The sequence below is a fragment of the Dryobates pubescens genome, chromosome 7, assembly GCF_014839835.1.
Source record: "Dryobates pubescens isolate bDryPub1 chromosome 7, bDryPub1.pri, whole genome shotgun sequence".
Taxonomy (NCBI): Eukaryota; Metazoa; Chordata; class Aves; order Piciformes; family Picidae; genus Dryobates; species Dryobates pubescens.
This window is the reverse complement of record NC_071618.1, coordinates 15,765,470-15,787,492: the sequence shown is the minus strand read 5'-3', so window position 1 is coordinate 15,787,492 and position 22,023 is coordinate 15,765,470. Positions and strand designations below refer to the sequence as shown.

At 41.0% G+C, this 22,023-nt stretch overlaps 1 protein-coding gene across 7 annotated transcripts in view; it reads left to right on the top strand.

Annotated features, from left to right (window-relative positions):
- Window positions 1-22,023, top strand: part of FARP1 (FERM, ARH/RhoGEF and pleckstrin domain protein 1) — a 229,720-nt gene that overhangs the window by 179,136 nt on the left and 28,561 nt on the right. For 5 of the 7 annotated variants that reach the window (XM_054162932.1, XM_054162931.1, XM_054162935.1 and 2 more), the window contains exons 13-16: window positions 1,132-1,372; window positions 14,847-15,037; window positions 17,694-17,783; window positions 19,934-20,067. In XM_054162932.1, coding sequence (XP_054018907.1) covers window positions 1,132-1,372; window positions 14,847-15,037; window positions 17,694-17,783; window positions 19,934-20,067 — 656 coding nt within the window. The remainder of the gene's footprint in view (window positions 1-1,131; window positions 1,373-14,846; window positions 15,038-17,693; window positions 17,784-19,933; window positions 20,068-22,023) is intronic. The other 2 variants (XM_054162933.1, XM_054162930.1) reach the window with 1 other exon arrangement.

The following is a 22,023-nucleotide window of genomic DNA, read 5'->3' as shown; positions in this document are numbered from 1 at the left end:
GGACACTGCCAGCAATTGACCCTCAGGCCCCACGGTTATTTCCAGTGTCTGGACTGACTTATTGCTGCTCTAGTACTTGACTCCCAACTCTCTTACCCTACTCATCAATTAGTTCAGTTTAATGTTTGCTTGCAATTATGTATTAACCTAACCACCCAACCAATATGCATGTTCCCTGGTCTCTTCAGCTGGTGGCATCCCAGACACACCCAGACCATAGGCTGAGATGGCTGTCCTGGAACAGCTCCCAGAGGACCTGGTTAGAGAGCTCCATTTTCCTGACAACATTATTTGGGTTCCTCCAGCTGCCAGTTTTCCTCTGTGCTCATCCATGTTTGTGGAGGCAAACCTTTAATCACAGGTTAGGTAGAGCTTAATGACTGGAGCAAGCTACTAGGTTAATATATTTAAGAACACTACCTAAACCTTCAGCTTCCTTTTATTGTTTCCTTTTGATATCCACAAGCTCTCTCATTTCTGCAAATCTAAGAACTTCAGAGAATTCTGTTATAAATGCAGCCCATTTCAAATATCTTTTAGCATTTTAATATTGCTAAGACAAGCACAGGTAGATGGAGCATAGCTACTGGGCAGATTTGACATACTTCTGTGTGGAGAAATGCCAGCCTGTGAATTACTGGCAGGTATACTCCAGGGATTGAATGTTGGGTGCTCAGAAGCCCCAAACTTGGCTTTTTTAGTGTATATAAGTAGGCTGTGGACAATTTGTCTTATGTGTTTATCTTTTCTTCCACCTTCTTAAAATAATGCAAAGAGGTTGATATTCTTAAGTGTTGATGGCTGCCTTAGGGCATGGAAGCAGCTCAAATAACCATTTTAAATATCACCACATTTTGTCTGCTTTCTCTTCCCTTGCTTAGCTTACATATTTTTCTGTTCTTCGAGATCAGAGATCTCTTCTTTTTTTCTCTGAATTCTGATTCATTTGGAAGCTCAGGTTACCTCTTCTGCCTTCAAGAAACCCCTATGTAGCTGCAGATGCAGTGCAAATTCTGGTGTGTAATTACATGTAGCCTTTTTCCTCTGATTCCCTTCCCTCCCAAACCTCTCCCCTTCCACCCCTCCCTCCCCCTTTGTCTCCCCTTTGTCTTCCCTCTTTTATCTTTCCAGAGCTCTAGCTTGGCCCATGGAGATGGCAATGATACTGCAGCAGTACAGAGTTGTCGACATGGAAAGGAATCAAAAGCTTCCACAGAAGACACTGGACAGCACAAGAGTCCTTCCTTGAAGAAGAGCCCAAAGGAAGTCAAAAAGGTGGATGGAGCAGTGGTCTCAACAGTGGAGGAAGAAGAGGAGGCTGCTAAGGACAGGATGCAGCAGAACAGACCTCAATCCCAGCAACCAAGCACAGGTCCAGCTTCCAGGGCTGCTCATGGCAGCAGCACCTCCATTCCTTTCATTGACTGCAGTGATGTAGATAGCGAGTATGATCTCCTCAGAGGACAAATAACCCGGTCATATTCCCAAACAAATGACAATTATGAGGGTGATCTGACCAGTGGTGCCTATATTCACTACAGAGATGAAAATCGCAACAGAACTAGATATAGGGATTCCTCAGCTTCTCTAAAGTCTTCCCAATATCTCTCAGAAGAGTACCTTGATGATAACCCAGCTAATGTCTCCTTCTACACTGGGGGAAGCCCCAGGATGCCAAGGCACAGCTCATTGGTTGATGAAATGTTTAGAGGGCCAGGGAGCCGTAGTCCGCTGGCCACTCCATTGCCTCCCAGTAGCAAAGGGTCAAGCCCTAACATGAGCCTGAGTAGAACTGGCTCTCAGGGCTATGTCTCAGAAAATGGGAATGACTGCAGGGTGAGGACTGGGGAAGAGGATAGCCATGCCAGTAGCTGCCATGGCTATTGCAGATATTCTCCAGGTTCTCAACGGTCTCATGCACAGAAAATCCAAAATCTCTGCAATAAATCTGTTACAGATCCATTTATTTTAAGTCAGATATCCTCCACACCTGGGCAGGAATATAAATCAGAGAGATACTGTAAAGGAGGTGGGGTGACTAAGATGTCCTCTCCAGAAGGCAAGATGATGCCCAATGGAATGCCAGTTGGGACACAGTCAAAGCAGAGCCCAGTCATGCAGTCACTTCATGCCAGTGGTGTGATGGATCACATGGCTGCAATCCAGATGATGGAGGGCTCCACCAGCAGTGGGACAGAATCTAGCGATTCTGACTCAGAAATCATTAACCCCTTCACTCACCCCCTGGTGTTTGGAAATCCCATTGTGCTGAGTTCCTCTCCCATGCCTAGAAATAAGTACTCCTTTGGAAGCCTTCAGCTTGAGGATGAGGTAGAGGAGGATGTGTCCATTGGCCTCAGTGACGAAGATGGTATGCAGGTCTTCAGCTGCTAGAGACTGGGGGATATGAAACCAGTGGATACTGTGATTGTTCGTTAGAGTAATTGCATCTTCTGCTGCTCATGAAGAGTGGCTGGTACTTATTTCAGCACATGAACTATTTCAAATATTGTTGTACTGAGCAGCCAGAGGGGAAGGATGCTAGAAATACAATAATAAGGCTAAGTCTCAGTGGAGTTTAACAGTAATGCATCTCCTCTGAAAGGCAGGAGAGAAAAATTATTACTGAGCTAGGTACCTTTGTACGACTTTATGCACTCACCTGTTCTTTGTATGAAAGCATATTGTAGGCATATACAGTGTAGCTTCTTTGACACTTGACTAGTTATTTCAACAAAGCAAACAAAAATGAAATTAAGTAGATACCTTGTGCTTTTTTGTATGTATATTACAACCTCTTTGGTTTTTTTCCTCTCATATAAAGAGAGCAACTTATGAGTGCCTCAGCAGATTTAGGGGGAAAAAATTAAATTTACAGCCAAATTACTGAAATCTTGAGTTATAACTGGAAAATCTTTTTGTAGCAAGAATGTATTTGGTCTACTCATCTTCACAACCCATTTTATAAATTTAACTGAGGTTGCAAATTAGGCAAGGCATGTATATAGGAACTATGACAGGATTGGCCTTTTTTTTCCTTTTTTTTTTTTTCAGTGAATTCAACAGGCTGATTTGATCATGGAGACTTTAGAACTCCAAACTCTTGCTTAGGCAAGAAAGAGAACAAAACAAAAATACAGTTCAAATGAAAAAAAAAACTTAGATTGAAACAGCTCTAATGAAGAGTAGTAGGAGAATTACTTGCAAGGCAATCCTTTCTATCCTTTATCAGTGTGGCATGAAGATTAATTGCAAGAGATTTTTTTCTCCCCCCCTATTCTTTCAGTGGAATTATTGTGGAGACATCAAAGTTCTGTTGTGGATGATTTTTGTTGGGGGGTTTAGAGATGGTGGCTGTTTAATTTTATTTTTTGCTTTGATCATGAAAAATCTTTTATCTGTACAGGACCCAATTAGTCTGTCACAGGCTATCTTTTTGGTAGTGTCACCTCATGAATCTTTCATCCCCTGACACAGAGAATGATGAGACTGGTCCAGGCTGATTGTCTTCTGTACTGTACATAGAATAGTGAGATTTGGGCAGATTTGCAGAAGGACAGAGATTATTTCTTTGTAAACTTCCTTTTCCCAGGATAAAAGTATTGAGAATTGAGGTTCTATCCTAACAAAATGTGATTCTGGTTTTTCAGACCTAATTAAGAAACTCCAGATGAAAGGTGTCCTGTATGAAAAGTGTCCTGCAGTTATTAGAGCTGAGAGACAATATGTGCTCTTTAACACTGGCCTTAATTTTAACTTTTATATATTCCTCTTGTGGGGGAAGGGAACTGAATCTGAGAATTTTAAGTGATGGAACAACAGCACTGACAGTACTGCAGGTCACTTGCAGCTATCTGCATCATGCAGTACATGCATGCAGCAATGATGAATCCACCCACATAAGTAAGTTACAGGACTTTGTAAATCTAGACAATATAACATTTTTAAGATTGTTTTTACAAAAATAATGAAATTAGTCTTTTTTAAATTTTTCTAATGCCTTGGTCTATGCACACTTTTAACAGAATTTAATCTGAGTGAAGGATATTTTAAAAGAGACCTACAGTAGTTAGGCATGTCTTGTTATATACTTCTTTTGCAGTAAATATAAGTTTATGTGTAAATATAAGTTTTAACCTGCTCATCTCCTTTAGTGTGTCAATTTTCTTAAAGATTAGATACCTCATTTTTTAATAGGAATAATTTAAAGCATCTCTTTAGACAGTGAAATATTTGGTCACAGGGAACACCCCTGTTCCTTCCTGTAGTTTAAAACATGAATCTAGAAACAGTGAGATTGATAACTAGGGAAAAGCTTGCTTGTTTATTATTCTAAAAGAAGGTGGTTTGTGTTTTGGATTTAGAATAGGTGTGAAGTAATTGCCTTGAACTTCTCAATATTTAAGGTGAAATATAAGTAGTTGAAGCTTGCTCTAGCAGATAGCGTGAGCATGGGGAGTAGGTGCATGAGTCTCCTTTTAATTTCTTGTTGCTGCCTGTGCAGCAAAAGTACCAGTAGTTATATTATGCAGTAAAGTAATAGCAAACTGGACAGATTCATTAATTGCTTTGTTAGCCAGTAGAGTTAGAGTTCAAGTAATGGGTTTGCAACAGAAGGATTTGCAGTTGTTTCTGCTACTTAAGAAAACGGAATAGATTTCATGTCGTTTGGATTTAAGTTAATATAAAATTTTATAAGTGGTGTTTAATATTTTGCAGCCTTTCAGATACTGTTTTCAGGCTTGATTTCTTCTCTCATATGCCTAAGATAATGGATATATAAGAACTGATCTGCTGGTAGCTGGAGTTAGTGTACTTGTTAATACAGTATCTCAACAGCTTTTGTTTTCCCTTTTGAGTGTTGTCCTCAAAAATGAAATACGATGATTTTGCTTAGACTGTTTTCTGACAGATGGCATTTTTTCAGTTTTAAATGTTTAAGTGATTGTCATTTTAACATGTGGAATTTTCCAGTTTGAAGGAATAAAGTTAGTCAATTGCATGGGAAATAATGTCATTTAGGATTAATCATTTTTGCAGCATTCTTGTGCCACTGAAATTCCATTTAATATCAGTAGACAAGCATTTAATTAAAAACAGTCTGTGAGCCAAATTCCTCCACCAGACATGTGGTTCGTATCTGAGCACTTGCCAAGAATGGTAAGTGAGGGAGCAGTTTTAAACTGACATTTCCACATAGGATCAGGTCCCTTAGAATTAATCTGCAAGTTTGTTGCTGTGGGACAAACACAGAAAGACCTTGCAGGAAAGAATGGAAACCTTCAGGGCAAGAATGCAGATGAGATGAGACGGGGGAATTCCTGTTCTGGTTCACAAGCACACGTGGGAAGAGGAGCCTGTCAGTTCCAGTTAGCCATTGCAAGCATTGATTAATGTACATCCACTTATGAACAGCAGTGGTCTAAGCATACTCATGTCTCGAGGTAGTTGTAGTCTAAAAGATTTGATTCTGCCACCAATTTCAGTAGATTTTGGAGTGTTGCTGATGGTACTTCTAATTAGCTATTCTACATTTTTTATTTACAATAATGAAATTTTAAATCTCATTAAGTGCTCAGATATACTTAGGCAGTTGCTACAAAGGAGGCAACTGATTCCCAGCAAGATCAAGCAGCTACATCTGCTCTGAATGAATAGTCCTAAGCCACACATCTCTTTCCAGAGGATGTGGAGGAAGCCTCTTCTTGGGCTACCCAGATAGCTTATCATTGTGATGAACCTGCTCTGTCCATTGAGTTGGGTGGATATGGAGATTGTTTGCAAAAGCAGTTTAGTGTTTTGTCCCCCAGAAACATGCAGATGTAGTTAGTCTATGGATAGAAGCACTCTGATTCTTTCCTTGCTATTCCAAGTGCTTGACAACATTCGGTCATCTTCTACAATGACAGCAGAGAAGTAATGTGAGACAGTTTGAAGTATTCTCAGCTCAGCAGCAGCTCAAACTTGCTATGTCTTGTTGGGATCTTCTCCTTGAGTAATTTTTTTCATATCAGCCTTTCCTCAAATATAGTTTCCTTGGCTACTTGGGATATAAAATTTGGGAATATATTTGGCTTGTTGAAGGAAACATGGACAGTGGCAAGTTGATGTAGGAGCCCACATAGCATATTGCAGACATGGAGTTTTGAATAATTGGTATCTGAATGGCTTGAACTTCACTGGTTTTGGTTTAAGTCCATATCCCCTAGGAACATATTCCTTACGCATGACAGAGAGGGGTGTTCTTTGAAGGAGATTTGCACCCCATCACTGAGGTTGTCTCAAAGCACCCATAGCTCATAGTCCTGCCTAACAGGTGCTGTCCCATTAGCCATTGTAGTGCACACTAAATATAAATTATGCCAAAGAGAACCTGGAAAAGTCTGTAACTGAAAAAGTCAACATGTAACTGAAAGCTTTTAGGTTTGTTGTGTTTGTATGTACATTATGTAATCTAAAAGGAGCTGAGGTCAGTTAGAAAGTAGATGGATGAGTACAATGAAAGAATTGCTTGTTAATAATTTGAAAAATTAACCTACCAGTTTCCTTCAAGATTAGAGGGCAGGCATGCCATGGGCTGCCCAGGGAGGTCACCATCATTGGGGGTGTTTAGGAGGAAACTTGATGGGGTGCTTGGTACCATGGTTTAGTTGATTAGAAGGTGTTGGATGATGGGTTGGACGCGACGATCTTGAAGGTCTCTTCCAACCTGGTCCATTCTATTCTGTTCTGTTCTGTTCTAATTAGACAGAACTTTCTCAACACAGCAGCATGAGTAATACTTATTAGAACTTAGCAAAGAGTGAAAAAATAATGCTTTGTTTATATCATTTATATCCAATTAGAGTCAATTGTGGCTATTTCTAAAACAGTTCTTCAAGAGAAGAAAGGATGTCTGACCTATAAATTCTGTCAAATACGGTTTGTTTAGCTAGTCCCATTTGTCATAATGAGCCATTAGACTGCTGTCAGAAGTGACTTTCGAATTAAATTTTAATTACAGCCATTTAGCTTCTGATCATGAAAAACTAATTAACAATCAGAGTTTTTCGTGACTTTCACACATGTATGAAGGAGTTGGGCATCACTGACCTTTGGGCACAAGGATGTGTGAAGCACTGTAGGTCCCCCTCATTTAGCAGAGTGGTTGTTACTAGCTGGAAAGAGCAGTGACTGTGAAGGAAAGAGGTTCTGTGTTTGGGCATGTATAAAGTGAAGGAAACCAAAGTCGCTTTTAGTCTTCCAACAATGCTTCTCTCTCTGAATGCTGTAGTTTCTTGAGGCAGCTTCTCTATGTTTTAATGCATCTCTTCCTTCTCCATTTAGAGGATAAGTCCTTTTCTCTATACCAAATAAAAGAGATCCTAAATATATGAAGGAAATTGAATTTTCTGGAAATATTTTTAATATATACAGCTTTTTTTGTTAACTGCTGTCAGACACAGGTGGTAGGAGAGCAGTTCTTTTGTCAGAAACCCAGCTGCTTGTTGATGTCTCCTATTTGATGATGATGGTTTGGGGGTTTCTGATATTAAGTGGCTGGTGGACAATATTAACATCAGGAGTGATTAGGAGCAAACTCTGGTTTCATTCAGGCTACATACGAAAAAGCCTTTGCCCATGCTCTCAGGTTCTAAAAAGGAAGGGCATTTAAATCCTTGGAAGCTAAAATTGACAAAAATATTTACAGTTTTATTCAGCAGTTTGTATAGTTGCTGAAATATGCCTAGACAAGGGCACATATCTTATTTACTTATTTATAAGAGAAATAATCGTTGTGAAGCATGTGGATCTTAAACTAAGGCATCTTCTGTGTTCCCCACTATGATTAGGCTGTGTGGTGCCATTGATCTTTTAAGATGCATAACTTCTATTTAAAAATCAAAGGTATCCTATGAATAAAAAGCCTAGTTTGAGTGGTATGTAGCAGCTCGCTTTATTTTGTCGTCTGTTGTAATTTTGTGTTCTCTAAAGATTGTGTAGAATAAGCTTGGTTTATGTTGTTTGTTATCACAAGCAGTGAGCACTTTCTTTGAAATGTTACCAGAGCTGGAAAGCTGTGTGCCTGGCTGAGCTGTGTTTTCACAGGCATGTTTTTCGCAAGCATGAGTATCAATAACCAGTAAAGGGGGTAAAGGCCTTAGGATCACAGATTTGTGTGACATCATGATAAATACTTAGTTTGCTTTTGGATGATTACAGTTTTGAGGTGTAATTTTTACTGTTGAGTTTTTGGTAAAGTTTTGGCTTCTCACAACCATAAAAAATCTGCAGTTCCTACTGATAAAAATTATCTCTAAAGCCATTAATGATACAGCTGTCGCTGATGGAACATAGAAGGGTGAAGGAACGTGAATGCTTTTTGATTCAAGAGCTTTCAGGCTTGTAACAATTAGATGCTTTCTTTAAAATGCTGCAAATCCTGTTTTGAGAAGAAAATGGGTTCTTGCCTTTGATTGACTGCAAGATTAGAAGTAGGTCTCACTGTTTAGTTCAGTGAATGTTAGAGCTCAGGCCTGTTGCTTTTCCATGAAGCACTTAAAAATTCTTGATCAGCCGAATCCTTGTTTTTCCTCTTTCCTGCTAAAAAAACCCACCTGGACCCACTAACAAAAGTTCCTGAGCTTGGCAATGTTTTGCTTACCCAGCCCTTTCCTGATTTCTGTGTGTGCACATGCATAAATTTTTAAAATAAATCTCAATAGTCAAAAATAATTTTAAAAATGAAAAATGCTGGGGACTTCATTCTCATTTTTGTCATTTGTTTAATACTGTTTAAAGAGAAACATTTTTTGTTTCATTGTATGCACTGTTTTGTCAGCATGTACCTCTCTGGGAGAAAAAGCCTTTTCAATGTCTTTCCTCAAAGCATGGTGTATCTTCTGTTCCTTGCATTGTTCAGAGCACTGTCTCAATGTCCTTTTACTGCAAAAATACCTATTTGTATTGGGAATACCTAATTCCTCTTATTACAGTGATCCTGTCTCATAGAGCACCCCTGACCTCAGAGTTGGAAAAAAAGCCCCACTAGGTTGAGTCTCAAGTTAAGAAACCACACCATGCTGAGGGTCAGAAGAATGGAGGGAGGGGGGAAGGTCTGTTTTCTGGGGTATTTGGGCTCCACTGAGCATGATCAGGATTGCCCTTCATTTCCTAATGAATGCTGCACCCAACTATGAGCAAGTGCATCTGATGGAGCTTGTAAGCAGGATCACTGCAGTTTTGGGGAAATGTCTTGTTGAAATGGACAGTATCTGTGGCAAAGCTTACATGGGGGGTGAATGTTTCAATTTTATTGTAGCACTGTGTCATACTGGTTTAAAGACAAACAAAAGCAAACCAACCCCAACCCTGGGTACTGCAAGGAATTGTTCTATAGGTTGCTCTATTTCTGTCTGGAAAGATCAAGGCTAGACAAAGGACTGATGCCCAGTGACCTTGTATTCTTCCCAGGGAGTAATGTTCACTCTTTGTTCTTAAGATGTGAGTGTACCCTGATGTAGGCCAACAGCAGTTACTGTCTGATTTCTCACTCACCGCTGTCTAATACTGCAGTATACCAATACAGCATGGACCTTTACCAGCTGGAGAGGTTGCTGGCTACTAAACCAACACCAAGCTTGATAAGACTATAAGCATGTCAAGCCATTTAACTGTGTATGCATGGAATTTTATTTATTTATTATTTTTAATTTCACTTGTATCTGAAGGCTTTTACTCATTCTAACTGGTATTTTGCTGTAAAACTGTCACTGGTGTATTGTTCTGTCCATTTGCTGACTGATGCTTTGTCCTAAATATGAGGAAATTGGTTCAAATACCTGTCACTCCTGCCATGGGGATGCATTTTGAAGCTGTGAAGTCTAATCAGACCTTTCCCCCTGTCATATTGCTCTTCAAGCCAGGCAGAGATATTGGTGGTGTGTGACATGGGATCTCTTCTTGAGCTGTTTTTAATTCCTGTTCCTCCTCAGATTCTTTGGTGCTGCATTCAGGGATGTTTGTACATAGATTTATGGTTGATGCATAAGTATTTTTCAAGATCTTTAATTCTGTATCTATCACTTCAGCTTGTCTTCTTTAGTGGGGAAGAGAAGTGCAGCTTGATGAACTGGCCCCCTCATGCTTTCGTGGAAATCAGTGAAGCTTTCATGGAAGTCAGTGGGATTTTTTTTCTTGCATTGAGGGAGAACAGAGCAGAATCTCCATCCGTAATTGGTGTAGCTCTGTTTAGTCCACAGGGATGGACACAGTTATTAAACCTTTCTCCAGTCTAAGGTACTTCAGTCATTGGCAAAGTGCATATGAAAACTCCTGGCACTTCATCTGGTGCTATCTGTCCCCTGTGCCATTTTGTACTATGCATCTTTCTCTGACCCAGACTTGTAGGCAGAAGCTGGGGGTATGCAACCACTGTGAGTACAGAAAATTAAGCTAGAGCTGTGTGGTCACAGCAACAGCAACTCTGTCAGATACTTTCTTTCTAAAAAGCCTTCATGAGAGGTATGCTCAGTAATGCAAAGGACAAAGGGGCACATTTTGGGTTTCATCTACCAGACTAGAGATAAGAAAACACTCTTCTGCCCTAAAAGAATCAAAATTAGGATCTGGATGTCACAGACTCCAGAGCAAGCTGTGAAGCAGGCCTAAGAGAGAATAAGCCCTGCAACATTGATATTGAGAAAGGTACTTTTGGGGCTCTTCATACATTTTAATTTCTAATAATACACCTATAAACCTTGAGAACAATATCACTCTTGACAGTTGTGAGCATAATAGCTGTACATAAAGCTTTGTAGCAGAACTTCAGTCATCTTCAGTAATGGCTGATGTTTCTCCGCAGTTTCCATAACAGCCATTTTCACTTTTCGGTACTCCACAAAAGATCATATCCAGGAGCATCTTCACACTGCTGTACTCTTCCTTGCTGCTAAAACAATGTGTAGGGAGGGGAACCGTTTCTTTTGAAGTAGATGCAGAACACTGAATGGCCTGAGCTTGTTCAGTGATTTCAATAAAAAAAGGAATAGAAAAGGAGTATCTTCAGGATACATTGAGTCTCATTTGTCTTCCTCAAAAAAGGGCAGCTCTCCCATGTTAGGTTAAAGTCTCTGATCAAGGATTTCAGATCTTGTTATGCTGTCTATGTAGTCAAAAGAGGCTGCTGGCAGTTTAGCTTGACTATGATTTGAATTAACCTCTGGGAGATACTTTCTTCATCAGCTGAGAAGTACTGAATTGAACTGTTTTTTTCCTGGTACTAGCCAAGTTTTAAACCAGTATAGCTCTAGCCAGCCCAAGGCCTCTGTAGGCACCAACCTTGGCATCAGTCCTTATGGGTTAACAGCTGTGCATTGAGAGGAGCCTAGAGTGAAGCAGATGCTGCTGGTGGGATGGCTCACATCTGCCCAGTCAAACGCAGAGCCCAGCTGTACTGGGCACCCATAGCTTGCCAGCACTCCCATGTATTCTTACCAACAAATTGCAGCACAAAACTGTAATATGTGTTTCAATAGTAGTATAGCTATTAAGTATTCTATTTTAGCCACTGGCTTCATTTTGCTTAGCATGTGGAACATATATGTTGGTGGGGAGTGATCTGAGACATAGAAAGCTAGAATGGTAATCCATAGTTTCATGACCTGTGGCCATGTAAGATGCAATTGCAGTTTCATAGAGTTTTATTTTTTTCAAGTTAGATTTCAATCAAGGTTTACATTTGCTATCACCTTCCCTACTGCAACAGCTTTCCCGGATGTTGGGAGAGTAAACTGGCTTGGTGCAACTAAGAACCACTCCAGGTATTTTAGCATTAATGGGCTAATCTGGCACACTGTGGTAAAGTGCATTCTCATTATTTGCCACTGTCATCAACCAGTGTTCATTTCCCTTAAACCCAAGCTCACGCTTAATTCATATTCACTCCATCACAAATATAGTTTTGTATGTGCTTAAGAAATCCTTCGATAAACATCCTTTTATACTTGTGTCTTGTTTCATATGCATTTAGCTGGCTGCATTACATCTGAAAGACGACACAAGTCTGAATCTAAATAAAAATGAGCAAAGACAATTCTGTGTTACCAGCCGCAAACCTTTTGGGCCTCCAATGTGCTGTGCAGCACCACTTGATATCTGGCAACTGACACACTGCTAATTGCCTGTCTGTCAATGAATCCTTTAGGGTAAAATGTGAGACATTTTCAGTACCTTGTAAACAAGATTGCTTTTTCCCCTTCTGCTTCTGTTTATATTCTGCAGTATATAGTTGGTGAGTATAGCCTGTATGAATATACTGTTCTGTGGCAGGAGGTCAGATGAAACACTGAGGAAAGACCATTTGGTTAATACAGGGTATGTGTTCCTCACCTCCAGGGAAGAAAGTCACTCTGCAGCATTGCCATGACCCATCAGCATGACACATGTCCTGACTGATGGGCAATGGGAGAGAAAAGAACTTCCATTTTCATTTCCTCATGACAGGCTTACTTTCTCACAGCAGAACAAGTTTCTTCCCCGCCTTTACCAGAACAACATCCAATGTGCTGATCTTAATGGCTGTGTGGATTGTAATTAGGCCCCATCATTTTGAGGCCCTTTTAAAATATAGCCACTTTCTTATACCTGATTTTAATTTTCCACTTGTTCAATATATTGGCAGATGGAGTCTAACTGAGCTCTTGCTCGTAGGTGGTGGAGGTTGGATTTGGTCACTGCCTATGCGCACGTTATACCAAAAAGGCAGATGTAGCATTTCAACTTGCTGCAAAATAACTTTGCGAATGTCAGTGATGTACTGATGTGTAAGTCTTTAATCAACGGGAGGTACACTCAATGCTGTGAGCCACCAGGCACATTTTCTTGTGGTACTGTCCATAACACTCTCCTCAAATCAAGTCTTCCAAGTGTAGGTTAGGAAGTATTTTTAATTCATTGTCCGCTGGGTGTTTTATAGTTTGCAACACTTGAGTTGTACTGATAAAAAACCCTGGTACATCAGAAGTTAGATCTAGGTGTATAAATAAGTGAGTAGCTGTGTCAATATATCTATCTATCTGTCACAGATAGGTGCTATTTAACTTCTAGACTACAATGCCTGTGAACTTCGCACAGAGGTGCAAATCATTTATTCACTGTCATATGACAGGCATAGTGCCAGAATTTGTTTCCACGTTTGAGGTGAAATCACTTTTCTTATGTCTTTTGTAATGTAGAGTGAAGTACTTTTAACCTTACAACCTTGCTATTAATCTGTTTCACTATTTCTCAATGATGAATTCAAGTTCTTTTGAAAACACTGTGTACAGTTGTGTGCTAGTGTCAATAAAATTGACATTTGTGTAACAAGCTGTGGCATTTTCTCAAATCTTACTGAACATTGATTTAGTGTGAAACTGTTGGTAAATCCCTTCTTGCTAGCTGTAATAATACCTTCATTTCAGACAAATACTGCTATGACTTTATAATAGGCTACATAACTGTGTCACAATTACATAAACTGATAACTGTATTGTTGGGGTTTTTTGTTCTTTTTTTTTTTTCCCTTCTCTTTTAAAGGAATTACATATAAACATGAACTGGTTTGGAACTGGAAAACATTACTGTTCTAGCAATAAATCTTGAGTTATTCCAGAAAATAAATAGGTTTAACTGATGGCCTAATTATATTTATTGGTGCCTGTGTTTACTGCAGTATCTCAGCTGTGTTGTAGCAACAGGAACACTTGCCTATCACAATCTAGGGAGGACAGAAACCTGTGATAGTAAAATGTATTTGACCTTAATTATATACAGCAATGTATATGTTTGAATCCTAGACAGCCTATTACCTCTGGTAATCAAGAGCTTGTCTTTTTTCCTTTCTTTTTTTTTTTTTTTAATGTATGATGTCAAAATGGTACAGACTGTAAATGTTCTTCCACAGGACAGATCCATCTTCTAAAACAGGTTTAGATATTCAGAGGTTTGGAGGAGGGGTTATCTGGGAGAACCCCGGGCATTCTTGGCACTCTTTCCTTTGTGCATTCAGTAGTCTGGCTGCTTCCCAGAAGACAGCATGCTAATTTCAGTAATATTTAATGTAGTGTGTGTGAATCCATGGAAGTGTGTTTAACTGTCTAATATTTAATATTTTAAATCCAAAATTAAATGGGACTGTAATAATCTGAAGTTGTCATGCTTTGTGCATTAAAAGTATTGCTTTTCTTATGTAAATGTAATGCTAGCATTTCCATCCCAAACAATCAGAGGAGCATGGAAAGACCTACAAGGTATAATATACATACTTGTGTTGTGTGTAGAAATTGGGGAACCAGTAGTTTTCTCCTTTGTGTTAGATCTGACTGATCTTAGCAGCAACACTGCTATAGAAAGTCATGGTTTCTTTTTCTCTAGACTTCCACTAGATTTGTAACTTGTGTCCTGTAGTTTCCTATGACACACTGATTTGAGTCTCTGACGTTCTACTTTTCCAGAAATAATGGCACTCTTAGGGTGATTCCCTTACTATTGTATTTATTCTGTTTGATTGAGTGAATTACAAAAGTGAAAAATAAGGCATTAATTTATGTTTAACAGTAAATATTACAGCTGTCGTGTATAGCTTGATCCCTTCCCCACAGAGACACTAATTTCAACCAGTTTCATCAACTAAAAGAACACTACAGTCCTTTGGTTAATGCAAGGGTATGCAGTTACTCTGGCTTCAAGTCCATTGGGCTAGTTTGAAGACCCTGATGGCTGTATTGTAGTGTAACTTCACATGCTGCAACTTAAGTTTATAACTCTTTTCGGTACTTTCTAGAGAGAGCCTGTCCTAACTGATTTCTCTTTTGCCATTTTTTTAGCAGGTTCTCTGACTGGCAGCCCTCACCTTTCAGAACTTTCCATCAATTCCCAAGGGGGACCATCACTGGTAAATATGTCTTTATCTCCGAATTTGAGCCCTGATGCCAAGCAGTCATCTCCCTTGATTAGCCCTTTGCTGAACGACCCATCATGCATCAGAACTGATGATGAGGAAGAGGTCAAAAGAAAGGTAAGGCAGAGGCAGTTGGCCTCAACTCTCCTCTTTGTGTTATGTTGCAACTACTGCTGTTTGTCAAAGTGACTAATATCAAGAATCCCTGCAGCTTCCTTGTTATAGATCTACACAGATTACTTGAGTTGGGTTCCTTAGTATGCTCTGTCCTCAGTCATGATGTGTCCAAGGGGATCCCTGTGCTCCTGAAATTGAACTCACAGTTTGGAGTGTGTCAGGCCCACATGAATGCTGCAACTGAGGACTCTGTGCCCCAGATTTTATCTCCTGAACGGCTAGGGTCCCCAGCTCCCCTTAAAGCATCAAAGAGAAGATAGGTAGCTCTGTCCCTAAGGTTAATATGGGATAAATCTGGACCAGTCCTGATGGTTGCAGCTTAAAGAGCTTGTTTTGGCAACCTCCTATAAGTTTTGCATGTTTCTACAGAGTGGAGGTTGGTAATTTGTTGTAACAAAAGTGTCAGTTCCAATGCTTTACTGAAGGGAAAATTTCCACATGACAGAAGGAAAAGGAACAGCATTGAGCCTGTGCAGAGGTGCTCAACACAGGCTCTTCAGTCTGTCTCTGCTGGAAGGTATCACTGGGAGTATTGAGTTGTGGGAGCAGAAAATGCTCTCTTTAAGCCACAGCCTGCAACATTCATCTGGGAGTGTTTGGCTCAGCCCCATCATTGCAGCAAAACCATAAGGGAGCATCACATCCAAATCTGCCTTTTGAAGACAGAAGTGATTCTGTCTGAGCCAGGAGTGCCTGCTGGCTCATCCCTCCTGTGATACTGGGTGAGAGAGGGTTGCTCTTGTCCTTACATTGGCTCTTTTTCTCCTGAGCTTGGACCACCTCAGGAGGAAGAATGCGGGAACTCAGATGGCTTTGCTGGAAAGCGGTATCATGCATAAGGAAGATCTGTTTTCCCACTGTGCATTGTTAGCAACATAGTGAGAGAGATCTGAGAAAAACAAAAAGCCAAGAATCAGTTAACAGACTCACGGTTCTCTGTGTCAGTCCAAGGGAGAGCAGCCAGGGACTGCTGTATATGCCAGCTGATGATGATGGGGTCAGAGTGGCTGGAGAGCTGCCAAACAGAGAGGGACCTGGGGGTGCTGATTGACACCTGCCTAAACATGAGCCAGCAGTGTGCCCAGGTGGCCAAGAGGGCCAATGGCATCCTGGCCTGTATTAGGAATAGTGTGGCCAGCAGGAGCAGGGAGGTCATTGTGCCCCTGCACTCTGCATTGGTTAGGCCACACCTTGAGTACTGTGTCCAGTTCTGGGCCCCTCAGTTTAAGAAGGACATCGAGACACTTGAACGTGTCCAGAGAAGGGCAACAAGGCTGGTGAGAGGCCTTGAGCACAAGGCCTATGAGGAGAGGCTGAGGGAGCTGGGATTGTTTACCCTGGAGAAGAGAAGGATCAGGGGTGACCTCATTGCCCTCTACAACTACCTGAAAGGTGGTTGTAGACAGGAGGGGGTTGGTCTCTTCTCCCAGGCAACCAGCACCAGAACAAGGGGACACAGTCTCAAGCTGTGCCAGGGGAGGTTTAGACTCGAGGTGAGGAAAAAGTTCTTCACTGAGCGAGTCATTTGTCATTGGAATGTGCTGCCCAGGGAGGTGGTGGAGTCACCGTCCCTGGAGGTGTTCAGGGGGAGATTGGACGTGGCACTTGGTGCCATGGTCTAGTTGTGAGGTCTGTTGGAACAGGTTGGACTTGATGATCCTTGGGGTCTCTTCCAACCTTAGTTACTGTGATACTGTGATACTGTGATACTGTGATGATTCCTGTGGGGTTGTATACTGACTAGGAAATGCCCACACAGTCTCCCCTTGCATCCGTGAGTAATTCATCTTCTGCATTGATGATCTTCAGGAAGGAAATGAAGTAAAAGATCTGTGGAGGTTTTGTTCTTACTTTTTGTTTCCTGAGCAACACAGAGCCAGATCAGCTGCCATCCTTTGGCCTTTGAGAATTAAGAGGTCAAACCCACTTCTGCCTCTTGGAAAACACAGCAGGATTTGTTGGGGTTTTCACCCTGAAATTTGCAATTTGTAGTTACCCTAAAATCTTTACCCACTCTCCCACTGTTAGGCTGTCCAGCCACAATGGGAAAATTCTAGGGGTTTTGTTTCCATTTGGGGGGGGTTGGTTGGTCGATTTTTGATTTGTTTTTTGTTTGTTTGTTCAGGTTTTGGTTTTGTTTCGGAGATTTTGAGAGTATTTTTAATGTGGATTCTTACACTCACAAAGACACTTAGACTAATCAGACACTCATTTTTGTCATTTTTGTCAAATCTGACATTCATCAAATTTGATTCAAATGGTTATCTAGCCTGCAAAGGATTTCTTTATGAGCTTCAGAACACATCCTGCCCCAGATGTGTGGAATAAGCTGAAAGGAACATCAGCACCCTAAAACTGTAGAAATCACCTTGGAAGAGAAAATGTCTCCTAAGAACCCGTAGCAAGTGGCTTGTTCTCTTGTGTTTGCAAGGAGGGATTGTTTTCAGGGCTTAGGAACATTGAAGTGTGAGTCACAATAACCACAAGCAAGGGTCACTAGTTTGTAATTCTCTAGGTGATTGTTGTCTGCAGCTTTCTCCTGCAGAAAGCAGTTCCATAAAAGCAGATGAAAACCTAATGTGTTTGCAATTTGCAGAGATTCCCAACTGAGAAGGCTTACTTCATTGCTAAAGAGGCAGCGACCACAGAACGAACATACCTGAAGGACCTTGAAGTCATCACATCGGTATGTTTACTTGAGCATTACTCATGAAGCATATGAAGCTCTAGTCAGCAGTAGTATTTCATCTGCTCCATTTAACATCTTAGCTGTTCCATGATATTTTTGTATTCTGCACTGTAGGCATTCTCTGCAGTGCACAGGAGTCCAGCTCTAGGGAGGAAATAACACAAGAAGCAAGATGTAGAGAATTGCGCTGTGGTTAGTAACATGCACTATGAAACTATATGAGGCTGAGGAACTTGGGAAACAGTTCAGTTGTGTTTTCTTGCTCTCATACTTTGTGGCTGAAAATGCCTGTGGGTTTTCAATGACTTCTCTTAAAACCAAAGTAGCTCCCTAGTGAGACATATAAGTATTTTCTCCTGGATTATATGCCCTCCATTTAACATGAAATATTGTGGAGTACCTATTTGAATGATTCTGATTTCTCAGTAAGTGAAACTGTTAAACAAGTAATTAATGTGTAGCATCTGGTCAGAGTGATTAGTAAAATCACCAGGGCAAAAAAAAACCACACCTTCCTTGCACACATACCAACAGTCATCTTTAACTTCCCAGAGTGATGTGTGTAACATTTTGCCTTAAATAACAATTGCCTATAAAAGAGCACTGGATCCAAAGTCCCTCATGGTGTTTCAGCAGGGCTGCCAGCTCCAGACATCCCAGTTCTTTCCATCACACAGTGTGTAAAACCTGCATTGAGTGTTTGTAGTAAGGATGACATGCTGCAGGAAAGTGACTGTTGCTATCAGCTGGGAACCAGGGAGAGACACTTTCTTCCCAGCTTCTCATCTGTTCCAGGAGCCCACATGGCAAATACAAGTGATCTGAAGCTGTCTTAGACATGGCTACTGTAGGCTGGAGTAGCATGGCTGTTACAGGCAGAAAGATAATTGTGGCTCCACTGCCTACTTTCCCTGGCTTTCTGGGAAGCCTGGGCAATGAGAGAAGACGCCAGGTACTGAAAGGTCGTGGAAATGGCTGCAGTCTCAGCAACACAATGTGCTGTTTTCATCTTCTGTTTCACCCAGTGGCTGCAGATGCAGAATGTTTGAGCTGAACAGAGTTAGACTCCATTTCCCACCCTGGCCTTTGTTCCTGTGGTAGGCAAGTTAGAATTTGCTGTCCCACCAAGGGGCATACACCTCTCTGTGAACATCAGGCCTGTCAGCTGTGCTTCACAGATGACTGGCCCAGAAGGCCACAAAAGGGTGAACAAGTAGCTAGCATTGCTGGAAAAGGCAGAAGGAGCACGTGTCATGCATGAAGTTTGAAACTTGGTAGGTGTGCCATTATTCAACTTCAGCTCTACTCAGAGCAGAGATAAAGCAGGGGAGAGTGAGGCTTGAGAGGGATCTCTCAAATCTAGGTCAGCTCCAGCTGATGTAGTGTCAATCAAGATTGATTGCTGTAACAGCCTTGTGTGGTCCCAACAGCCTTTTAGGCACTGCTGGAATTCAGCCATAGGTGGCTGGGAACCCTTCAGGGCAGTAAGTAGTGTTACTATGTTGAAGCTAATAGTCTGTCACCTTGGCTAGGCCCCTAGTCCTTTTACATCACCCACAGGTTTATTGGGGTGAAATAAAGAGAATATGGAGCAAAACTGAGCAGGAGCAGTTGAAGTCTTAACAGTGCACTGATCTTTCTATTTTCTGCTAATAGCACCTTGTCTTGGAAGTGCAAAGTACCTTCCTTTTACTTGTTCACTTTGCAGAATGCATAATGTTCTCAATCTGCCCACAGCAACATGGGCATCAGTGCTTACTGCACCAGCTCCTGTCATAGAGGTTTCAGACAGAACTTGCAAGAAAATGCAGAGCATATTTTTTGTTTGCAAGTAGTGCACTACTCCTCTTGCACCTACAGGATTTTCAAATTGAGTTTGTATTGGCCAACCACTTTGGGCTTGAAAAGAATTTTCAAGATTTGATCAGTGATAGCAAATGGGAAAGGAGTTTCTGTTTTAATTATGCAGTGCCTGACCACCGATAAGAGCCTAAGTTGGAGCACATAGGAGTGTCAAGAGTAGCCTGGGTTGTACTCCTAGTGCCAGCTACATAAGGTCCTTACTGGGTTATGTGTATAAAGACGGCAAATGGTTATCCTTGCTGCTTTCCATCCCCTGGTAACTTCACTCCCTTTTTTCTCTGTAGTGGTTTCAGAGTGCGGTGAATAAGGAGGAATGCATGCCAGAAACACTGAAAAATCTCATTTTCTCCAACTTCGAACCTTTGCACAAATTTCACACTGGTTTTCTCAAGGAAATTGAGCAGAGACTTGCTCTGTGGTAAGCTGGTTGGTTGTTACCTGTCTGTGTTACTTCATGAGCTTCAGCCTTTTTGCTAACTCTTTGTGATTGACTGTAGTGATTCATTTGTGAAAGTCACAGATGTTGGTTATTAACAGCCTGGGTATATAGAATCATGCTTTGGTCATGTTTGCTCAACAAACTGTTGTTCAGATATCTTACTTAGGTACAGACATAAGCAAATGAGATCATAATTCTGGATGAAACTTTCTCTTGCCAAATGTCAGTGTTTCTGTATGGCAGCTCTTCTGGAAAGCATGTTGCAAGCAAGGCATATCAGTAATAAAGAGGGAGGGCTTCTATCAAATATGTGTAGGCAGGGGAAGGTTTCAGAGACTGTCTTCCCGTTCTGCAGCACAACAGCTTTGACACTCAGGTTCTGCTGTGGATTCTACAGATGGACAGCATGTTTGAATCAGACACTGAGCTTAAAAATTACCTATCCTTAGCACAAGAGTGACAGTAAGACATGGCATTCTTCTGAAGTAGCCATGTGGTGAGTAATTTTTCCCTGGCAGGACTCATAACTCAGTTCATTTGACTACTGATATGTGAGCAGAGGCACCACACAGAAGCCCTCTCCTTGCTCTGATCAGACCTGTCTGGATTAGATTGTCTTGCTCTGTGTGGGCTTTTTTTTTTTGGTAGTTTATCTTCGGTGCTGGGACCCAGTTACAAAAGGGACAATGGAAAATCACATGAAAACAGAGCAGACAGACCTGATGAGTGCTAATCAGTTTAATGCCTCTTTAATTAATCAAAACAAAAGCAAAACACAGTCTTAGTGTGTGTGAATTTAGCACTTGTGATGAGCAAGGTGACTGAATGAGTGCACAGCACGTGGCAAATTAGTGCTATCCAAACCCACCCTGCACAGTTCCAGAATTAGCAGGTATTTTCTGGGAAGGAGAGAATGTGACCTTCCTCTTAGAGCTGACATCCTTGCCCAGGACATAAGGTTACTCCTAAGTGCTGCATAGCAACTCTTCATGTATCTCCCTTTTCTTATTGGGCTGTGTGGTGGGTTGAAATTACCCCTCCAGCTAATTTGGAGAACTACCCCCAAAATAAATTGCCAGACTAGCTCAGTTTGGGATGGAAGCAAATTAAGCTGCATTTACAAGCAAAATCAAATCTAGAAATATGAAATGCAAAGAATATGTACAAAATATACAGTATATGTTATATATATATATAAATTTACAATTTATAAACAACACAGAAACTCCTCAGACCCCCCTGGATGGACCCAAGGGGACCATTCTCCTCCTCCTCCACTCCCTCCCTCCTTCCTGTTACCTCACACTGTAGTCAAAACAGAGATACCCTGGCAAGGCCACAGAAGAGAGAGAGAGAGAAAAGTTGCAAGCAGAAGTGACTGAAGAGGAAAAGAGAGAAATAAATGTTTATGCCACTACTCTATATCCCCATTAGCAAGCCAATAAATTATGTAGACTTTATCATTATTTTTTCTTTTGTATCCAATGGTAATTGCTTTCAGTCTTTGCAGTCAGGAGCTAGGCTGAAGTTCCCCCTTCAAACTGTAACAGGCTGCTACTGCTTTAATCTGGTATGCATTCTTACAGGTGTTAATTGCTTTCCAGTAAGGAATATTTATTGCAGGTACTCCAAAAAGGCTCTGTCAAATGTTACAAAACAGTGATTCTATTTTTTTTTCTGGCTGTGCAGTAGGGTTAACCATAGTTGGAGTTAATCCCCCACAGGTTGGAGGTAAGAGTGTGTGATAAGAAAAGGAAAATGCATAGAGTTAGTAACGGGCCAGGTTCTGATCTCTATCAGACCAGTCTTAATCTGATGAGCATGATGGGTGTTGATTCCTGGAGCACCTGTTGAAATAGAGGTTCTCCCTGTATCTTTCTGGTTGCTAGTCACATTACAGGTGGATGATGACCTCCTGTTCAGGTGTGATGTTCA